Source organism: Schistocerca serialis, chromosome 9 (assembly GCF_023864345.2).
Source record: "Schistocerca serialis cubense isolate TAMUIC-IGC-003099 chromosome 9, iqSchSeri2.2, whole genome shotgun sequence".
Taxonomy (NCBI): domain Eukaryota; kingdom Metazoa; phylum Arthropoda; class Insecta; order Orthoptera; family Acrididae; genus Schistocerca; species Schistocerca serialis.
In genome coordinates, this window is record NC_064646.1 from 114,269,486 (window position 1) to 114,290,829 (window position 21,344).

General features: G+C 39.7%; 1 protein-coding gene across 2 annotated transcripts in view; it reads right to left on the reverse strand.

Moving 5' to 3' along the window:
• The window catches only part of LOC126419021 (integrator complex subunit 10), a 123,713-nt gene that overhangs the window by 27,759 nt on the left and 74,610 nt on the right, over positions 1-21,344 (reverse strand). For both annotated transcript variants that reach the window (XR_007575927.1, XM_050086077.1), the window contains exons 10-11: positions 17,661-17,860; positions 5,205-5,384 (exon numbers count right to left, since the gene is read on the reverse strand). Coding sequence is in view for 1 of the 2 variants with exons in the window: in XM_050086077.1 (XP_049942034.1) it covers positions 5,205-5,384; positions 17,661-17,860 (380 nt within the window). In the remaining variant the exon portion in view is untranslated. The remainder of the gene's footprint in view (positions 1-5,204; positions 5,385-17,660; positions 17,861-21,344) is intronic.

Consider the following 21,344-nt stretch of genomic DNA (forward strand, 5'->3'; position numbering starts at 1 on the left):
AGAGATTTAAATACAATCTAAAAACACAAATCACACAAAGAAAAATAGAAAACATTATTATAGAAAATAAATATACAATAAAACAGGAAGAAAGAAAAAGTATCGGAAAATTCAATGTAGAGCTCACCAGAGAACTGGCAGCAGAAGAAACCAGACATTGTTAGGAAGAACAAAAATACTATCAATGGTTCAAGTTAACCACAGAGGGGAAAACTGCCAAAGACATGCACAAAAAACTGAAAAAAACAATGCAATGCTCACAAGGGCAGACAAGGACAGAAGAATGGAAGAATGGTTGTCATATATGAAAGGGACTACACTAAGGAAACACTGATGTTCATAACAGAAAGCAAAATAACAAAATTTAAAAAGTGAATTCATCCAAGGATTCCAAAGAGACATGCAAACATCACATCCACCCTGTCACAAAGCCAAATAAAAAGAACAATACAAAATAACCCCAAAGCACTCACACTCAATGGTATACAGAAAATTCACAAGCCCAATGTTCCGATCAGACCTATGTTAGATTTCAGAACTGTACCAGCGTATCATTTAGCCAGACAAATGCACACTTTTCTGTGAAGTCACTACACATATACAAACAACAGAAGCTTAGAAAACACCAATGATACCAAGTGGTTGTTGTGGTCTTCAGTCCTGAGACTGGTTTGATGCAGCTCTCCATGCTACTCTATCCTGTGCAAGCTTCATCATCTCCCAGTACCTACTGCAACCTACATCCTTCTGAATCTGCTTAGTGTATTCATCTCTTGGTCTCCCTCTACGATTTTTACCCTCCATGCTGCCCTCCAATACTAAAATTGGTGATCCCTTGATGCCTCAGAACATGTCCTACCAACCGATCCCTTCTTCTGGTCAAGTTGTGCCACAAACTTCTCTTCTCCCCAATCCTATTCAATACTTCCTCATCAGTTACGTGATCTACCCATCTAATCTTCAGCATTCATCTGTAGCACCACATTTCGAAAGCTTCTATTCTCTTCTTGTCCAAACTATTTATCGTCCATGTTTCACGTCCATACATGGCTACACTCCATACAAATACTTTCAGAAATGACTTCCTGACACTTAAATCTATACTCGATGTTAACAAATTTCTCTTCTTCAGAAACGCTTTCCTTGCCATTGCCAGTCTACATTTTATATCCTCTCTACTTCAACCATCATCAGTTATTTTGCTCCCCAAATAGCAAAACTCCTTTACTACTTTAAGTGTCTCATTTCCTAATCTAATTCCCTCAGCATCACCCGACTTAATTAGACTACATTCCATTATCCTTGTTTTGCTTTTGTTGATGTTCATCTTATATCCTCCTTTCAAGACACTGTTCATTCCATTCAACTGCTCTTCCAAGTCCTTTGCTGTCTCTGACAGAATTACAATGTCATCGGCGAACCTCAAAGTTTTCTCCATGAATTTTAATACCTACTCCGAATTTTTCTTTTGTTTCCTTTACTGCTTGCTCAATATACAGGTTGAACAACATCGGGGATAGGCTAAAACCCTGTCATACTCCCTTCCCAACCACTGCTTCTCTTTCATGTCCCTCGACTCTTATAACTGCCATCTGGTTTCTGTACAAATTGTAAATAGCCTTTCGCTCCCTGTATTTTACCCCTGCCACCTTTAGAATTTGAAATAGAGTATTCCAGTCAACATTGTCAAAAGCTTTCTCTAAGTCTACAAATCTAGAAGCGTAGGTTTGCCTTTCCTTAATCTTTCTTCTAAGATAAGTCGTAAGGTCAGTACTGCCTCACGTGTTCCAGTGTTTCTACGGAATCCAAACTGATCTTCCCCGAGGTTGGCTTCTACTAGTTTTTCCATTCGTCTGTAAAGAATTCGTGTTAGTATTTTGCAGCTGTGACTTATTAAACCGATAGTTCGGTAATTTTCACATGTCAACACCTGCTTTCTTTGGGATTGGAATTATTATATTCTTCTTGAAGTCTGAGGGTATTACGCCTGTCTCATACATCTTGCTCACCAGATGGTAGAGTTTTGTCAGGACTGGCTCTCCCAAGACCGTCAGTAGTTCCAATGGAATGTTGTCTACTCCGGGGGCCTTGTTTCGACTCAGGTCTTTCAGTGCTCTGTGAAACTCTTCACACAGTATCGTATCTCCCATTTCATCTTCATCTACATCCTCTTCCATTTCCATAATATTGTCCTCAAGTAAATCACCCTTGTATAGACCCTCTATATACTCCTTCCACCTTTCTGCTTTCCCTTCTTTGCTTAGAACTGGGTTTCCATCTGAGCTCTTGATATTCATACAAGTGGTTCTCTTTTCTCCAAAGGTCTCTTTAATTTTCCTGTAGGCAGTATCTATCTTACCCCTAGTGAGATAGGCCTCTACATCCTTACATTTGTCCTCTAGCCATCCCTGCTTAGCCATTTTGCACTTCCTGTCGATATTATTTTTGAGACGTTTATATTCCTTTTTGCCTGCTTCATTTACTGCATTTTTATATTTTCTCCTTTCATCAATTAAATTCAATATTTCTTCTGTTACCCAAGGATTTCTACTAGCCCTCGTCTTTTTACCTATTTGATACTCTGCTGCATTTGCTACTTCATCCCTCAAAGCTACCCATTCTTCTTCTACTGTATTTCTTTCCCCCATTCCTGTGAATTGTTCCCTTATGGTCTCCTTGAAACTCTGTACAACCTCTGGTTCTTTCAATTTATCCAGGTCCCATCTCCTTAAATTCCCACCTTTTTGCAGTTTCTTCAGTTTTAATCTACAGGTCATAACCAATAGATTGTGGTCAGAGTCCACATCTGCCCCTGGAAATGTCTTAAAATTTAAAACCTGGTTCCTAAATCTCTGTCTTACCATTATATAATCTATCTGATACCTTTTAGTATCTCCAGGGTTCTTCCATGTATACAACCTTCTTTCATGATTCTTAAACCAAGTGTTAGCTATGATTATGTTGTGCTCTGTGCAAAATTCTACCAGGCGGCTTCCTCTTTCATTTCTTAGCCCCAATCCATATTCACCTACTATGTTTCCTTCTCTCCCTTTTCCTACACTCGAATTCCAGTCACCCATATATATATATATTACAATCAAAATAATTGACGCACGATTAAGACAGATAAACATTATCCCGGGGGGGGGGGGGGGGGGGGGGGGGGGGGGGGGGAATAAAATAAAATCTTGACCATTTTGAAAGTAATCACAGGACAAAATTATTTCATATCCCAGAAACAAAGACACATGAAATCCTGACCATTTTGAAAGTAATCACAGGACACCATTATTTCATATTTAAAGATGAGTTGTTCATCCAACAGGAGCGACTAGCTATAGGGATCACCCATAAGTGGCTTGCTCGCCATCATCTTCCATAATAAACGTGAAAACAAAATCTTTGAAGTAATAATAAAAGCAAAAACAATAAAAAAAGTATTCTGGTACTGGTACCAATATGCTGATGACATAATTTGCTTGGTAGAGGAAACACATGATCAGATACTACAGTTACACAGACACATCAATACTGTAAAAATCCATTTCACCCTTGAAACCAAAACAGACAAAAAAAATAACTTTCCTAGACATCACAATAGAAAAAAAAAATCATCCACTGATTCTCAATACATGGAAAAATCTACATCCACCTGTACGATTATTCACAAACTACACAGACTGAACAGAATTCCAATGGAAAGAGAGATACACAGAATAACAAAACATAATTTAAGAGGTTGACAAAGAAAATTGTTACAAAACAAACATTGTAGATACTCTGAAACACAACATAAGAACACAACTAACATGGAACACACACAACATATTACAGCACAACACACCAGTAACAACCACATAGAAGAGAACACACACAGAATACAAGATGAAAAAACCACCATCAACAAGAATACAAAGCATGCACCATGATCTGATAACAAAATAACACAGAATTGGAAACATTAAAAGAAATATGGTATAAATGTGACAAATAGAACAAACAATACTCTGCAGAAAAAATTAAAAATACCCAACATCACCATAGATAAATATAACACAGTAGGTATATACTAATTAACCTGCAAAGACGATGCTTCAGTATACATCAGACAGATAAGTAGAAATTTCAGGGCAAGACACACAGAACATTTAAGAACACTTTCTTAATTTTTTTCTGTAGAATACTGATTGTTCTATATGTCACATTTATACCTTGTTTTCTCATAATGTTTCTGGTACTGCATTATCTTGTTGTCAAACCACCTCATTAAAATAGCCACTTCTCCAGTGGTATAGAAACAGACATACAGATTCTAAAACAGCAATCATTTGTACCATTTTTTTTTACAATAGAATGAAATTATGACATCCACAGAGCTATCACACAGGGTTCAACACTCTAAATGAACTACGTCCCCCTAATCCCCCCCAGCCCCCCCACACACAATACACAAAGAAAACAAATGAAACAAATCAAATTTTGCAGCTTTCAATCGAAAACAAAAGAGTGAACCACAGGCCGTCAAAAGCATATCAAAAAACTGTGCAGAAAAATTTGTGCACAAGCCCAGTAATACAACAAGACACAGAACACAACAATGAACAAGACAAAACATGAGTAAACTTTGTTAAAAATGAAAAATAATCCATGAATAACAATCATATCAAACAGTTCTCCATACCAACAGCTCTCAAAATTTTTTTACCAATGTCCAGAGGTAATTCTAAACACACAAACAACAACAAGAACATGTTTGGCGTGCAAATAAAAACCAGTCACAGAGCAGGAAAGCCAAACACAGCAATTGTAAAGCTAAAAAAAAGCGAACAATCTATGTTTTTACTGGAACATATATTTTAGATGTGTTTCTAAATAAAGATTTTGTGCAATCAATGCCCTAACATCCTTTATGTTTGCAGGTGATGCAGTGTATTACTTTAAACCTGTGGCTGACTTTGGTTTGCAGCTACAGGAGACACACAATGTAAATCAAAGGTAACGTGCATAATAAGATTTAAATAACAACAAAATCCAGTGTAACATATTTCTTACCCTAAATAAAATCTGTATGTATCTCAGGAAAAAATAAAAGAAAAAACACACTGAGGATGTCACAATTGTGGAAAAACATGTTTGGATATTAAAGAAAAACACTAGTGGACCCTCTGTAATTCATGATTAACTAACTAAAGCTAATGAAGTACCTTAAGTGTGGCTAATACTAGCTTCACACAGTAGTAAAGCAGATGAGACCTCCCTATGGGAAGGAAGTGCAGGTGACGACCAGAGCGGGATACTTGCTGTAAACTTCCGGGTACGAAAGGAGAGGAAGCAGGCACTGCTGACAAAATAGTGACCACTTGCATCACCTGTTCCACTGCTGCCTGGAACAGAAATGGGGAACACATTCTGTCAATGCATACCATAGAGAAAATACATGCCTGACAACAAGCTGTGTTGATTAAATGAAATATTCTGCAACATTTCAATAAATGCACAATTAACAGAGATATATTAGTTCTTAATTGGTTCACAGTTAACCAAAGTTTATTCTTCCACATAAAAACATTGAAGTTGATACAAGTAAACGGTAAGAACAAAATCTGAGAGCAACTGCCTGCTGCACTGTACTTATATGGAGGAGGGCTCCAATAGATGGAGTGGTGAAAGTCAAGCCATGCACGAGACATGTGGACCACTGCAGACAGCCTCTGGTGGCTGGTCCACACAGTTTCCATTGGTGGACTATTGGTGGTTTAGTGCACCGGAGGCCTAGTTTTATGGTGCGTATCCAGGTATCATGCACAGATATATAACATCCACCCATCTTTGGGGAAAGGGCACTCCTACAATAAGGGCATCAGGGCGACTGTGGAAACAGGCACAGCCTCTGTAGCGGGTGATGACGATGGCAGAGGCGGCATGAGATTCCTGGTCAGAACTGGTGAACAGGAGTGGACATTGCGTGTCCAAGGACATGTGACGTGGCCAGTCCCCCTTGAAGACATGTAACAAAGGGAGTAGTAGTATCCTGAGGTCCAGGTCCTTTATGTGGTGGAACTGCACTGACAGAGAAGGTGTCAGCCACTTTGGTGGGGCTGCCAGGGATGCCAGAGTTGGAGGACTTGACAGCACCAGTCCTGCCATTGGTGGAATAGCAGGACGGGCTGGCAACAGGTACATGAGGGCCAGACTCATAAGGAGAGACAGGAGGTGGTGACATCCACAAGGAGGGCAGGTCTGCCCCCACAGCAGGGATGCCTCGTGAGGCCTGGATAGGTGCTGAGGGAGAATGTGATGGTGGCAAAAGACGATCCGCAGCCCTCGCGATGGTGCGAGGATGCAACTGGCCATGGTGGCATGCCACCAGCCCCTCACTGTTGCACACCATACAGAGTGACACCTGTGGCAGCTCTGGACTTTGACCAGAATCCACTTGGATTGGTGGCCAAACCTTTTAAACCCAGACTGTGGAGCCAAGAGCGAACCATGACAAGGGATATGCCAACAGTTGGTGAAGCGGTATCAGCAGATGCAGGAGGGCGTGTGGCTGATAAGTGTGGAGCATCTCGACTGGACTCAGATCACTCACTGGCGTAGACCTGTAGGTGCTCAAGAAATGAGGCACGGCATCATCTGTGGAGGAGTCTGTGACATACTTCTTCATGGATGAGACATTCTGTCTTGCCATTATATTGGGGGCATAAGAGAGGAGCAGTCACATGGCGAATGCATTGATGGGTGCAAAATTGTTGAAGGTCTGAACACAGACTGTGGGCCATTATCTGTCATAAGCATATAAGGCAATCCTTCCAAAAAAAAAAAAAAAAAAAAAAAAAAAAAAAAAATATATATATATATATATATATATATATATATATAATAATAATTTCTGAGATGGCCTGAATAGTAGCTGCAGCTGACATTGAAGGACAGCAGATAACGTATGGAAATTTAGAGAAAGCATTGACAACCAAAACCCAGTAAGAATTTAGGAAGGGTTCCACGAAATCAACATGGATGCATGCCCATGGCTCTGTCTATTGGGTAACACATTGAGGGGAAGCCATGACAAGAGCAAAATGTTGCTGTCAATGACGGGTCAAAACACTTGCCAACAAGCCAATGATTTGGTATGTGACACTCTCTAATGTCCCTGATGTAGGAATTCCCCAGGGCAGTCAGAATCATAGCCCTGGGTGACAGGCTGTCCATAACTAAGAGAACACTATCAAATACCGAAAGGCAGTGACAAAGTGCAAAATAGTTACGCAAAGGATCAGAGGGCCTGGCCAACCATTCTGATTGAGGCAGACAACGTGACACAAAACCGGATAAGATGCAATCTGGGAACCTGTAATAGGAAACCCTTGCACTGTACATTGTGCCACATCTAAGTGGAAACAAAGGAGTTCAATCTGGTCAAAAGTTGGATCCAGTCCCATCAGAAGCTGGGACAGTGCATTGGAATAGGCATGTTGTACGCAAGGTTGGAAATGTATTTTACAGTTGTAGCGAGGCAGAAACAAGACCCAATACTAGAGGCTATGTGCCACTGTGTTGGGCAAAGAAGCAGAAGGATTAAACAATGAAACTAAGAGCTTGTGGTCAGTAATGATGTGAAATTCAGATCCATACAGGAACACATGAAACTTTGTTAGGACATAGACAATAGAAAGCATATCCTTTTCCACTTTGAAGTGATGTTGCTGAGTGAAGTTGAGTGTTTCTGATATGTAATGTATTGGACATTTGGAACCATCCTCACAGCGATGTGCTAGAGTGGCCTTGAGGCATAAATAGCCAAAACCAGCCATCAGTCAGGATGCAAAATAGCCAAACAAGACGCAGAATGTAAGTTAGGTTTCAAAAGTGTGAACCTGTGCTCACAGGCTGGCAGCTGTCAAAAAGGAATGTTCTTGTGGAGCACCTCACTGAGAATATTGGGCAATGTGGCTGCACCCAGAACAAAGTTATGATAGTATGCAATTTTGCCTAAAAATTGTTGGAGTTATTCGATATTGATAGGGTGAGGCAGAGCTGTGACATGGGCAACATGATGATATAAAGGCTTAATGTCTCAAACTTCAAGTACACAATGGATGGCTGAAAAAATTTGACTGGCCAAGTAGCATTTCAGACCTGCAGTATGGATGACTGCGAACAAGATGCATAAATTATGTAAATGCTTCTCCATGGATGCACCCATAACAGCAGTATCATCCAGATAGTTGTTGCACCCTGGAATGGTTATCATCACTTGTTCCAAAAAACGCTGAAAAATCACCGGGGCACTAGCTGTACGAAACAGGAGGTGCTGCCATTGGCACAACCCGAATGGTGTGTTAAATGCAAGGTTTAGTATCCTCATCCAACGGAACCTGTAAATAGGCTCCAGATACATCAATTTTGAAAAAAATTTGCCCCCCAGTGAATCTGGCCAATAACTTGTCCTCACAAGGCAAAGAGCAGGTGCCAATTGAGTATGAACTGAAACTTTAAAGCTGCCACAGAGGTGAAGCAGACTAGATGCTTTTTTAACAATCACAAGAGGGGGTAGACCAATTACTCAACATAATAGGCTGTACAACCTCCAATGGCATCAATCTGTCCAATTCTGATTTCACTTTATTGCACAAAATCAATAGAATACAGCACGCATGGAAAAAGTGCAGCTGCACCAGAGGTTTCAGGTAATGTGGGCTACAAAATTAGTGGACCATATTAACCCACCCAAAAAAGAGATGAGAACTCCGAACACAGGGAACCTAATTACTGGTAAGGGACCTAGTCAGAAACAAGGTGCATCATATCTGAAATGGAAAAACCAAAGGCACAGAAAGCATCCAGGCTGAACAAACTGTTGGCTAGTGGATGGAACTGGTGCTGACAGTTTGTCAAGGAACGAACCACAGTTTCATAGATAGTGGGAACTATAAATTGTCCCAAAATGGAAATATTTTAGTCATAAGCACTAGAAACACATAATTGACACTGATGTCATGTCTACAGGAAGGGGCCAGGAATAACACACTGACACGTAGTAGTAGTAGTAGTAGTAGTAGTAGTAGTAGTAGTAAGTGGTGGTGTTTGGCATGTTGCTGTCCAGTGCAGCACAAAGGGCATGTTTGTATGGTTGTCACATTGCCTTCCCCCAGAGAGTTAACTGACGTCTGACAACTACGAACAGAATCCACTGCAGTGATGTCACACCAAGCCTCAATCTGATTCACATGCAGCACGAGATACCTCAAATGACTGAGCAATATTTAACACTTCAGCTTAAATATGGATTCTCGCACAGTAGTGTGCACTGATGTGTGTCCTCGTCAAGAGCCAACCGAATGATGGCTCTTCACAGACCATAGAATCAACATCGGAGCCAGGATGAGCAATGGTAACAAAATGACATATGGTACTGCGGCCATGGAGTTTGGACACCCAAGCCCTGTAGGACTGGAGGGGCTGTTTATGACAACAGTTCAACTCTGCACAAGCTGCAATGACATGCATGGGTTTATGTTCATAATTTGACAACAACTTACACATTTTGTTGAACAAAATCGATGTAGATTCCTGGAGTGGAGGTAACTGGTACACCTGAAGAAAAATTCAGAAAGGAACAAAGCCTAATACATGTTCGCATCACTGACACAAAAAGTGAGGAAGTGTTGCAAAAGTCACTTCTCATAAACCTCCCACTCTTCAGCCACAACATCGTAAGGGAGACAAGGCGGCAGTAAAAAATGCCGAGAGCCTAGAAGGCTGCATTGTGGCTGACAAGTTTGTGATAGCAGCCATAAGAGCCTCCACTGATGGAACAACCAAATAGACTGAGCGCATGAAAGTGAACACCATTCTCGTCATCAGTTGCACTGTAATGCAATATACAAACAACAGTGCAGCTGCAATTAACCAAAGTTTATTCTTCTACATTCAAATGAACAGTAAACTTAGAAGCTGATGCAAATAAACAGTAAGAACACAATCTGAGAATGAGTGCCGGCTGCACATTGCTTATACAGAGGAGGGCTCTCGTAGACAATGCAAAGGATGTCTTGAGGTTGAGGTTGTTGTCGAGGAGGAGACCAGACTGCGAGGTCATCACATCAGTCTCATCGGATTAGGGAAGGACGGGGAAGGAAGTCGGCCGTGCCCTTTCAAAGGAACCATCCCGGCATTTGCCTGGAGCGATTTAAGGAAATCACAGAAAACCTAAATCAGAATGGCCGGACGCGGGATTGAACCATCGTCCTCCCAAATGCAAGTCCAGTGTGCTAACCACTGCGCCACCTTGCTCGGTAAGGATGTCTTGCCGTATGCACTAGTTATGTGGCCTCTGCTGGCTGGCCCATGCAGATGCCGCTGGTGGATTGTTTGGAGTGTAGTGCACCAATGGACTGGTGCTGGGGCAAGTATCCAGGCATTATGCACTGGCTTATAGCAAAAAATTAAAATTATTATTGAAAGTTAATTACTACAGCAGTCTATGTTGTCAATATGCAGTGTCATACAAAACACTCTTTGGAACACATCAATATGAAGCTGAACACTCAATTTAGAATCTGAATCATTAAGCACCAATGTCCCAGCAGCCATACTGGAAAATCCTGTGTCCTCGAATACACTCTTCCATCAATGAACTAGACAGACTTTCCTTTCTTTGTCTGTTCAGTTTTACATCTCTTCCCTTCATCCTCTTATCATTTTACCCTAAAATGTTACTCCCTATTTCACTATCTTTTTATTTTTGCATATTTATAAATTCAGTACTTACCTACATTGCCTATCTTTGCATATTCATATTCTACAGCCCTAATATCAGTCCCTCCCAATCTGCTTCTCTGCACAAGTAATGTGTGTGTTTTCCACATACCACGTCTTGCTGCTAGGCCTTCACTGAATGCTCTCATTATTGAGTTGAGTGTTCCTCAAACTTTACTCTTGAGTGTCTTTTCCATATAATATTTGTGTAGTTTTATTTCTTTTCATTCTTTTGTCATGCGGAAAAAAATCCATAATTCAGAAATCTGGTGATTTTTCAGCTCTTTTACTTGTCTATATCTTATTCAGTATGCAACAGAAGTTCTTTTTTACTTATTTATATCAGTTTTGTAATTTGATATGCTAAAGCAGGAGTGCTCAATCTTTGTATGCTTTAGATCTACTACACACAATTTAGTCCTAGAGATCTACTGACTTAAAATATCATAAGGGTTTAAGCAAAAAAGAAACCCCATAGCCACAATTAACACATAAACCACATGAAAACATATAAAAGGTAATTTTCTCTCTGTAACAAGTTGCAGGCCTACTACTAAATTTTCAAGATATTACACATTTACATCATCATAAATGTTGAAAAAGTTTAGTGAAATACTTGGCATTGCATATCACTGTTTATTATAATCTGGTAAATAATTTGTTAGAGACAACCTTACTCAGTCAGTTTATTTCACTATGTTCATCACTATTTCACAATGTTCATCGTTGAAAACACTGTTTCACATAGATAAGTTGATCCGAAAAATGATAAAACATATGATGCCTCTTTTGCAATGCTAGGGTGAGTCTTTACACACACTAATTTATAAAAATTTATCTTCATTTTATTCTGACTTTAAGGAAAAGTCATTTTGAAATTGTATTATTTTCTCTTCAAGTTCAGTCTCACTGCAAGAGAAAAGAGTACTCATTTTTCCTGAAATATCTTCCACATCCACTTTTTGGAAAGGTTGATTTATGAAAGCTAGAACTGGTTCCACTGCCCTGAAATCTGAAACTCAGTTTTAAAACTCTGTCTTTAGTGTTAACAGGTTGGCCATACACTTCTTTGCAGCTTCGTGATCCAGCGATGCTCATTTATCCAACAGTTTTGACTGTATCTGAAGAAAGTGTTCCACATTTAATTTCTGTATCTGCACAATCCAAAGGTCAAGTTTTGTAAGAAACACTTTACAGAAGACCTCAGAGTTATGACAATTATGTTTTTCCCTTTAAGTTCTTTGTTTAGCTCATTTAATTCAACTGACATATCTGTTACAAATGCTAGATCCAACAACTAGCTCAACTAAAGCAGTTGTGAGTAGTTTTCCTCTATTTCAAACACAAAAGAGTTTATAACTGGCAGAAGTTCTCTAAATCTGTTTACAAGCACACCTCTACTCGACCATCAAACTTTGGCTTGCAGATAGCAAGCCTCCAAGCTGGTTATCCAGTTCTTTTAATAGCACTCTGAACTTTCTTCGCTGTAGTGACTGTGAGTGAACTGAATTCATAATTTTTGTGACAGTACTCATATGTGCCAATTTCAAAATAGGTCCACAAAGCACTTTCTGACACACGATACAATTATGCTTAAAGAAAGACAGGAAAGATCGTCATTCACACAGAAGGTAATAAACCCTTTGTGTTTGTCTACCATGCAAGGCACTCCATCAGTAGTAACATGTGCAAGTTTCTGAATTGGCAAATCATCTTCAGAAATGATTTGAATGCAGTGCAAAACTTTTTCTTGTGTAGAGTGTTTCAAGGTCAAAATTGGAAACAAGTCTTCTTTTACATGGACATCTGAAAACATCAATCTTACAAAAATCATAGCTTGAGGTGAATCAACTTCATCTATGGACTTGTCGAACCACAATGAGAGACACATGCAGGATTCCAAACCTAATATCAGCAGACCTTTCATAATTACTGCCATTAAAGGCACTTTTCTTATTATAGTTGACATGAAAGACGGATGTCTTTGATGGTTGATACTCTGACTTGTTTTTGCACGTGGAAAGAAGGACTCACTAGCTGCTAGAAAGCACTCTTTAACAACTGAGCTATCATCAATTGGTTCATGTTTCATCAGTACTTCTGATACACAGAATAACGCTATGTTTGATGAGAGACTTCTTCCTTGAAAAATTAAGCTTATTTTTGTTTCGTTGTTGATGGCATTTACTTAAACTTATGGACCGATGTTTTTCGGGTTCATAAACATTTATTTTTATCTGTTATTACTTTTATGTTGTAATTTCATGTAATGACACGTTCCATGACCTTGGAGATTTGCTCCTCAATTTGGTCCTACGGAACATGATGGGTAAATAATAAAATAAATTCATTCAGGCCTAATAAAAAAACGATTGCTGTGATTGTAATATACTTTTAAGATTAGAGAGTTTCTTCTTTTTCAACTCACTACTAATAGCTGCTTCTGATTCTTTGTGACTTGTTCTAAACTGGCATACAGTATTTCTCTTTTTAGGTATGGCTAAAGTAGCATTACATATCAAACATATACAGCTATCTTTACACAGAGTAACAAAAACCTATTCTCCCCACTCACAACGGAAGTGGTATGTTTTCCAGTGTTTAGCTGCACTCATTTTTCACAAACATGTTACTGTGGGAGAACTATAACATGGCGTGTGGATTCCCTAGTTCTGATCAATAGCACTTGGTGGCAATCAGGAGACTTCACGCTGTAGCGGTTAGGATATGTTCACTGCCAAATGTACAGCATACTATTCACCGTATTTGACTGCAATGTTGCTGTTGCTGTGGTATGTACTATTGCACTATTTTGTTCGCTATTGCTTCAAAAATGAGTGATGAGGCGATTACCTGACATGTCAATACAAACAACAATCTCAGTTTTTATAACACAAAGTTTTTAACTGATCATTACTTCTGTTGTGCGCATTGTTGTTTCATGGAAGCTCAAAAACAGCAATTTGTGTTGCCTACTGGAAGCAGTTTTTGTGTGTGTGTGTGTGTGTGTGTGTGTGTGTGTGTGTGTGTGTATTCCTAAGGGACCAAACTGCTGAGATCATCGGTCCTTAGAAGTATTGTTGTCACATTTACCTCCTACAAATACAGTGCAAAATGCTCATTGTCAACAAATTGGTGTTTTACCAAAACAGCTCAGTTAAACAGAGTGAAATATCGCCTTCCCCCCATGAACCATGGACCTTGCCATTGGTGGGGAGGCGTGTGTGCCTCAGCGATACAGATAGCCGTACCGTAGGTGCAACCACAATGGAGGGGTATCTGTTGATAGGCCAGACAAACGCGTGGTTCCTGAAGAGGGGCAGCAGCCTTTTCAGTAGTTGCAGGGGCAACAGTCTGGATGATTGACTGATCTGGCCTTGTAACACTAACCAAAACGGCCTTGCTGTGCTGGTACTGTGAATGGTTGAAAGCAAGGGGAAACTACAGCCGTAATTTTTCCCGAGGGCATGCAGCTTTACTGTATGGTTAATGATGATGGTATCCTCTTGGGTAAAATATTCCGGAGGTAAAATAGTCCCCCATTCGGATCTCCAAGTGGGGACTACTCAAAAGGACGTCATTATCGAGAGAAAGAAAACTGGCATTCTACGGATCGGAGCGTGGAATGTCAGATCTCTTAATCGGGCAGGAAGGTTAGAAAATTTAAAAAGGGAAATGGATAGGTTTAAGTTAGATATAGTGGGAATTAGTGAAGTTCAGTGGCAGGAGGAACAAGACTTTTGGTCAGGCAAATACAGGGATATAAATACAAAGTCAAATAACGGTAATGCAGGAGTAGGTTTAATAATGAATAAAAAAATAGAGGAGTACGGGTAAGCTACTTCAAACAGCATAGTGAATGCATTATTGTGGCCAAAATAGACACAAAGCCCATGCCTACTACAGTAGTACAAGTTTATATGCCAACTAGCTCTGCAGGTGATGAAGAAATTGAAGAAATGTATGATGAAATAAAAGAAATTATTCAGACTGTGAAGGGAGACGAAAATTTAATAGTCGTGGGTGACTGGAATTCGGTAGTAGGAAAAGGGAGAAAAGGAAACGTAGTAGGTGAATATGGAGTGGGGGTAAGAAATGAAAGAGGAAGCTGGCTGGTAGAATTTTGTGCAGAGCATAACTTAATCATAGCTGACACTTGGTTCAAGAATCATGAAAGAAGGTTGTACACATGGAAGAACCCTGGATATACTAATAGGTATCAGATATGTTATATAATGGTAAGACAGAGATTTAGGAACCAGGTTTTAAATTTTAAGACATTTCCAGGGGCAGATGTGGACTCTGACCACAATCTATTGGTTATGAACTGTAGATTAAAACTGAAGAAACTGCAAAAAGGTGGGAATTTAATGAGATGGGACCTGGATAAACTGAAAGAACCAGAGGTTGTACAGAGTTTCAGGGAGACCATAAGGGAACAATTCACAGGAATGGGGGAAAGAAATACAGTAGAAAAAGAATGGGTAGCTTTGAGGGATGAAGTAGCGAAGGCAGCAGAGAATCAAATAGGTAAAAAGACAAGGGCTAGTAGAAACCCTTGGGTAACAGAAGAAATATTGAATTTAATTGATGAAAGGAGATAATATAAAAATGCAGTAAATGAAGCAGGCAAAAAGGAATACAAACTTCTCAAAAATGATATCGACAGGAAGTGCAAAATGGCTAAGCAGGGATGGCTAGAGGATAAATGTAAGGATGTAGAGGCTTGTCTCACTAGGGGTAAGATAGATACTGCCTACAGGAAAATTAAAGAGACCTTTGGAGTATAGAGAACTACTTGTATGAATATCAAGAGCTCAGATGGAAATCCAGTTCTAAGCAAAGAAGAGAAAGCAGAAAGGTGGAAGGAGTATATAGAGGGTCTATACAAGGGCGATGTACTTGAGGACAATATTATGGAAATGGAAGAGGATGTAGATGAAGATGAAATGGGAGCTATGATACTGCGTGAAGAGTTCGACAAAGCACTGAAAGACCTGAGTCGAAACAAGGCCACGGGAGTAGACAACATTCCATTAGAACTACTGATGGCCTTGGGAGAGCCAGTCCTGACAAAACTCTACCATCTGGTGAGCAAGATGTATGAAACAGGCGTAATACCCTCAGACTTCAAGAAGAATATAATAATTCCAATCCCAAAGAAATCAGGTGTTGACAGATGTGAAAATTACCAAACTATCAGTTTAATAAGCCACAGCTGCAAAATACTAACACGAATTCTTTACAGACGAATGGAAAAACTAGTAGAAGCCGACCTTGGGGAAGATCAGTTTGGATTCCGTAGAAATATTGGAACACGTGAGGCAATACTCATCTTACGGCTTATCTTAGAAGCTAGATTAAGGAAAGGCAAACCTACGTGTCTAGCATTTTTTGACTTAGAGGAAGCTTTTGACAATGTTGACTGGAAAACTCTCTTTCAAATTCTGAAGGTGGCAGGGGTGAAATATAGGGAGCGAAAGGCTATTTACAATTTGTATAGAAACCATCTGGCGGTTATAAGAGTTGAGGGGCATGAAAGGGAAGCAGTGGTTGGGAAGGGAGTGAGACAGGGTTGTAGCCTCTCCCCGATGTTATTCAATCTCTATATTGAGCAAGCAGTGAAGGAAACAAAAGAAAAATTCAGAGTGGGTACTAAAATTCATGGAGAAGAAATAAAAACTTTGAGGTTCGCCAATGACATTGTAATTCTGTCAGAGACAGCACAGGACTTGGAAGAGCAGTTGAATGGAATGGATGGTGTCTTGAAGGGAGGATATAAGATGAACATCAACAAAAGCAAAAGGAGGATAATGGAATGTAGTTGAATTACGTCGGGTGATGTTGAGAGTATTAGATTAGAAAATGAGACACTTAGAGTAGTAAAGGAGTTTTACTATTTGGGGAGCAAAATAACTGATGATGATCGAAGTAGAGAGGATATAAAATGTAGACTGGCAATGGCAAGGAAAGCGTTTCTGAAGAAGAGAAATTTGTTAACATCGAGTATTGATTTAAGTGTTAGGAAGTCGTTTCTGAAAGTATTTGTATGGAGTGTAGCCATGTATGGAAGTGAAACATGGACGATAAATAGTTTAGACAAGAAGAGAATAGAAGCTTTCGAAATGTGGTGCTACAGAAGAATGCTGAAGAGTAGATGGGTAGATCACATAACTAATGACGAGGTGTTGAATAGGATTGGGTAGAAGAGAAGTTTGTGGCACAACTTGACTAGAAGAAGGGATTGGTATGTAGGACATGTTCTGAGGCATCAAGGGATCACCAATTTTAGTATTGGAGGGCAGCGTGGAGGGTAGAAATCATAGAGGGAGACCAAGAGATGAATACACCAATCAGATTCAGAAGGATGCAGGTTGCAGTAGGTACTGGGAGATGAAGAAGCTTGCACAGGTTAAAGTAGCATGGAGAGCTGCATCAAACCAGTCTCAGGACTGAAGACCACAACAACAACAGCAACAACAAAGCATGGTGAACAACCGGCTGATCATGATTGATGGCTTGAGAGTCCCTGTACTAAAGACACACACGGATTTTGAAAATGGGAGTAAAAGTAAATGTTACAGGTAAGAAATTTTAATAGCATCAACTGGAGATTATGACTGTGTCCTTTAGAAAGAAATAATATGTTGCACACTATAAAGCTGGAAAATCTTTGTATTCACAAAAAAAAACTAGGCACAAATTCGTTGAGGCTTTCATGGGCACTTGTTCACAAATTGCCTGTTGGCTACTGACTCAGGATCTGCTGTTGATGTTTGTTTAAAAATTAGTTTCAGCAAAACATCAACAAAATTATGAATCAAATGGCTGAAAATCTGGAGACAGAAGTCAAAGGCAACATTTTACTTATTACTATTAGATTCAGTCATCCTTACCTGATACTGGCCAAGACAATAGCAGATACTCGCAAGTCGAAGATGACGACGTAAGGCAGCAAGTGATGTAGGAGGGGGTTCTGGTTGACTTCGAACAAGAGACAGTGCACTTTCAAAATTTCCACTGTAGAGAGCAGCATCCATGAGAAAGCCTTGCAACCACACATCTAATTTCAGGTGTTGTGCTAAACGTGAAAACTCTGTTCAAATGTAAATAGTTCTGTTAGTGATGAAATATTCCATTCAGGGAACACTACTACTAATTCAATCATGAAAGAAAGACATGTCTAACTGATGACAACAAAATAGGTTACAAGAACAAGGAGTCATTAATTGCATAAAATTGTATCATTGTCTTTGAAGGTGCTGTTCCACAGATTCTAAGTAATGGAAAAAAGAATACATGACTGCTGAGATGCTGAAATATGAATGTTATGTTAGTTAACTTGTTCTCTGTTGGGCCCACACCTTGCGTAAGATCACAATATGACATTTTCTTTATACTTTTACAAAATTAGCTGCAAATATTTTTATTGTTGTTTTTACATAGGTACATTACAAGCCTGTTTTGGCAGTTGCATCATTTTCAAGTGTTCCTGATGACATTACATTTACAAAACATTTTATTCTTCATCTATGTAAACTATTATGAGACTTTTCTCTTATACGCGGGTGGTTTGAAAAGTTCCCAGAATCACCACAAGAGGGCTGCCCTAGCACAACAAGTTGTTCACGTGATATTCATTGGACTGTCGCCTGTAAACACGTGGCACGTCACTGCTCTTGGAAGACAGCTGGGGCGGTGACATGGCTCTGCTGTTGTTCCAGCATACTGATTTGCGAAAATGGAAAAAAATCAAGATTCAGGCAGTGATTGAGTACTTCGTAAAGAAAGGTGTGAAAGCAAAGGACATTCACGCTGATTTCCAGAATACACTGGGGGACTCTGCTTCTTCATATTCAACTGTTGCCAAGTGGACAAATGAATTTAAATTTGGTCAGGAGAGCTTGGATGTTAATCCGTGCAGTTATTGGCCAAGATGTGTCACTACTCCAGAAATCATTGTAAAAGTGAAGAAAAGGCTCATGGAGGACTGCCGATTGAAAGTGCGTGAAATTGCTCACACTTGCCAGATGTCATCTGAAAGGGTATATCACATTTTAAATTAAGAATTAGAGATGACAAATTATCCGCAAGATGGGTGCCGCGGCTCTTGATGCTGGATCAAAAATGCATGAGAATGGACATATTGGAACAACGTTTGGCCCATTTTAGAAGAAACAAACAAGATTTTTTGCCCCGTTTTGTGACCACAGATGGAACTTGGTTGCACTACTATACACCACAGAGAAAACAAGAGTCAAAGCAGTGGAAACATGCTGATTCTCTGCCACCAAAGAAAGCAAAGACAATTGGTTCGGCAGGAAAAGTTATGGTACTAGTGTTCTGGGATGTGAAAGGAATTCTGTTAGTAGATTATCTCTCCACTGAGCAAACAATTACTGGAGAACACTATGCTAACCTCCTGGACAAATTGCAACAAAAGATATGCGAAAAAAAAAGTCAGGTTCAAAAAGGAAGAAAGTCAGGTTCAGAAAGGAAGAAAGTCATGTTCCATCAAGACAATGCGCACCCATACACATTGTGCCATTGCCATGACAAAATTACAAGAACTAAGGTATGAATTGTTCCACACCCACCTTATTCACCTGATATAGCTTCGTCAGGCATGCATCTCTTCCCAAAACTGAAAATTTTTCTTGGTGGATGAAGATTCACTTCAAACGGAGAATTGATAGCCAGAGTTGACAACTATTTTGCACACCTGGAGGAAACTCATTTTTGAGATAGGATCAAGGCACTGGAACATTGTTGGACCAAGTGCATTAATCTACAAGGAGATTTCATTCAAAAATAAAAAATGTTTCAGTGATGTAAGTACTTTTTTTCTATTCTGTTCCGAGAACTTTTCAAAGCACCCTCATATTATTCTTATATCTAGATGGAGTGATGTCCATAAGACATCTTGGAACATAATTTCTTTTATTTACAGTGTTGTTAAGATAAGTCATGTCTTCATCCTCTATAGAAATTTCGTGTTACTTTTTGACAGTTGGCAAATGACAAATTGTTCCATTGGTGCATAGTGTTTATAAGCAAATTATATCAAACACTGGAAATTCTAGTCAGGAATATAAATACTGTAAGAAAAGATAGAGTGCTATTTATGGTAAAGATGACATTTTAAGTTGCAGGCAGGCACAATTAAAAGGTGCTAACACATAAGCTTTTGACCACAGCTTTTGTCAGAAAAAGAGAAACATACACCACTGATTCACACAAGCAAGCACACCTCACGGACACAACACTGCCAACTTCGACAGCTCCGAACAGCTGGAGTTGTTGGTCATGTGTATGTGAGGTGTGCTTGCTTGCGTGAATGAATGGTGTGTGTTTGTCTTGTCTTTTTCTGACAAAGGCTTTGGCCAAAGTGTAAGTGTAAGTGTCTTTTAATTGTGCCCGTCTGCAACTTAATGTGCCATCTTTACAGTAAGTAGCAGTCTACCTTTCTCTACATTGTTGGAAGTAAATTATATCCTAGGTAGTCAGAGATTTTTTGCCAGAGATAATTTTGCATATGTATTTATTGTGTTGTGTTCACCTCTTTTTCTATATTGTTAATAAAGTCTTCTAGATAATTTTTATGTTTGATGTCAATTTGTTCGTTTAGGATGTCACTCAGATATCTGTTTGCATGTGTATAAATTTCTAGTTCTTCGAGAATGTTTATGGTTTGACCTTCTGGTAGCCTTTGCAGAATTTTCAAAGTGTTCACTTTATGATTTCTTAAGAGTAGATAAAAACTTGAATGTATCTAAAAACAAAGATGATGCGACCCACCAAATGAAAGCGCTGGCAGGCCGATAGACACACAAACACACACACAAAATTCAAGCTTTCGCAACAAACGGCCGCCCCACCAGGAAAGAGGGAAGGAGAGGGAAAGAGGAAAGGATGTGTGTTCCAAGGGACAGGGCAAGGAGTCACCCCAGTCCTGGGAGCGAGTGTATACCTGTCCTTTTTCCCCCCTAGGGTGGGTCTTTCCACTCCCGGGACTGGGGTGACTCCTTGCCCTCTCCCTTGGAACCCACATCCTTTCGTCTTTCCCTCTCCTTCCCTCTTTCCTGGTGGGGCGGCCATTTGTTGTGAAAGATTGAATTTTGTGTGTGTGTGTATACCTGTCCTTTTTTCCTCCTAGGGTGGGTCTTTCCGCTCCCGGGATTGGAGTGACTCCTTGCCCTCTCCCTTGGAACCCACATCCTTTCATCTTTCCCTCTCCTTCCCTCTTTCCTGGTGGGGCGGCCGTTTGTTGCGAAAGCTTGAATTTTGTGTGTGTGTTTGTGTTTGTTTGTGTGTCTATTGGCCTGCCAGTGCTTTCGTTTGGTGGGTCGCATCATCTTTGTTTTTAGATGTATTTTTCCCACGTGGAATGTTTCCTTCTATTATATTCATAAAATAAAAACTTGAATGATTTGATAAGAAAATATACAACTGGAAGATGGAGTAGCAATGGGATATTGTATAGTAGGTTCTATCACAGACATATTTCTCAATGCATAGAAGAAAAAATTTTCCCCTTCAATTCTCTATCCCTTAACAAAACTATCTAACTATCTACTACT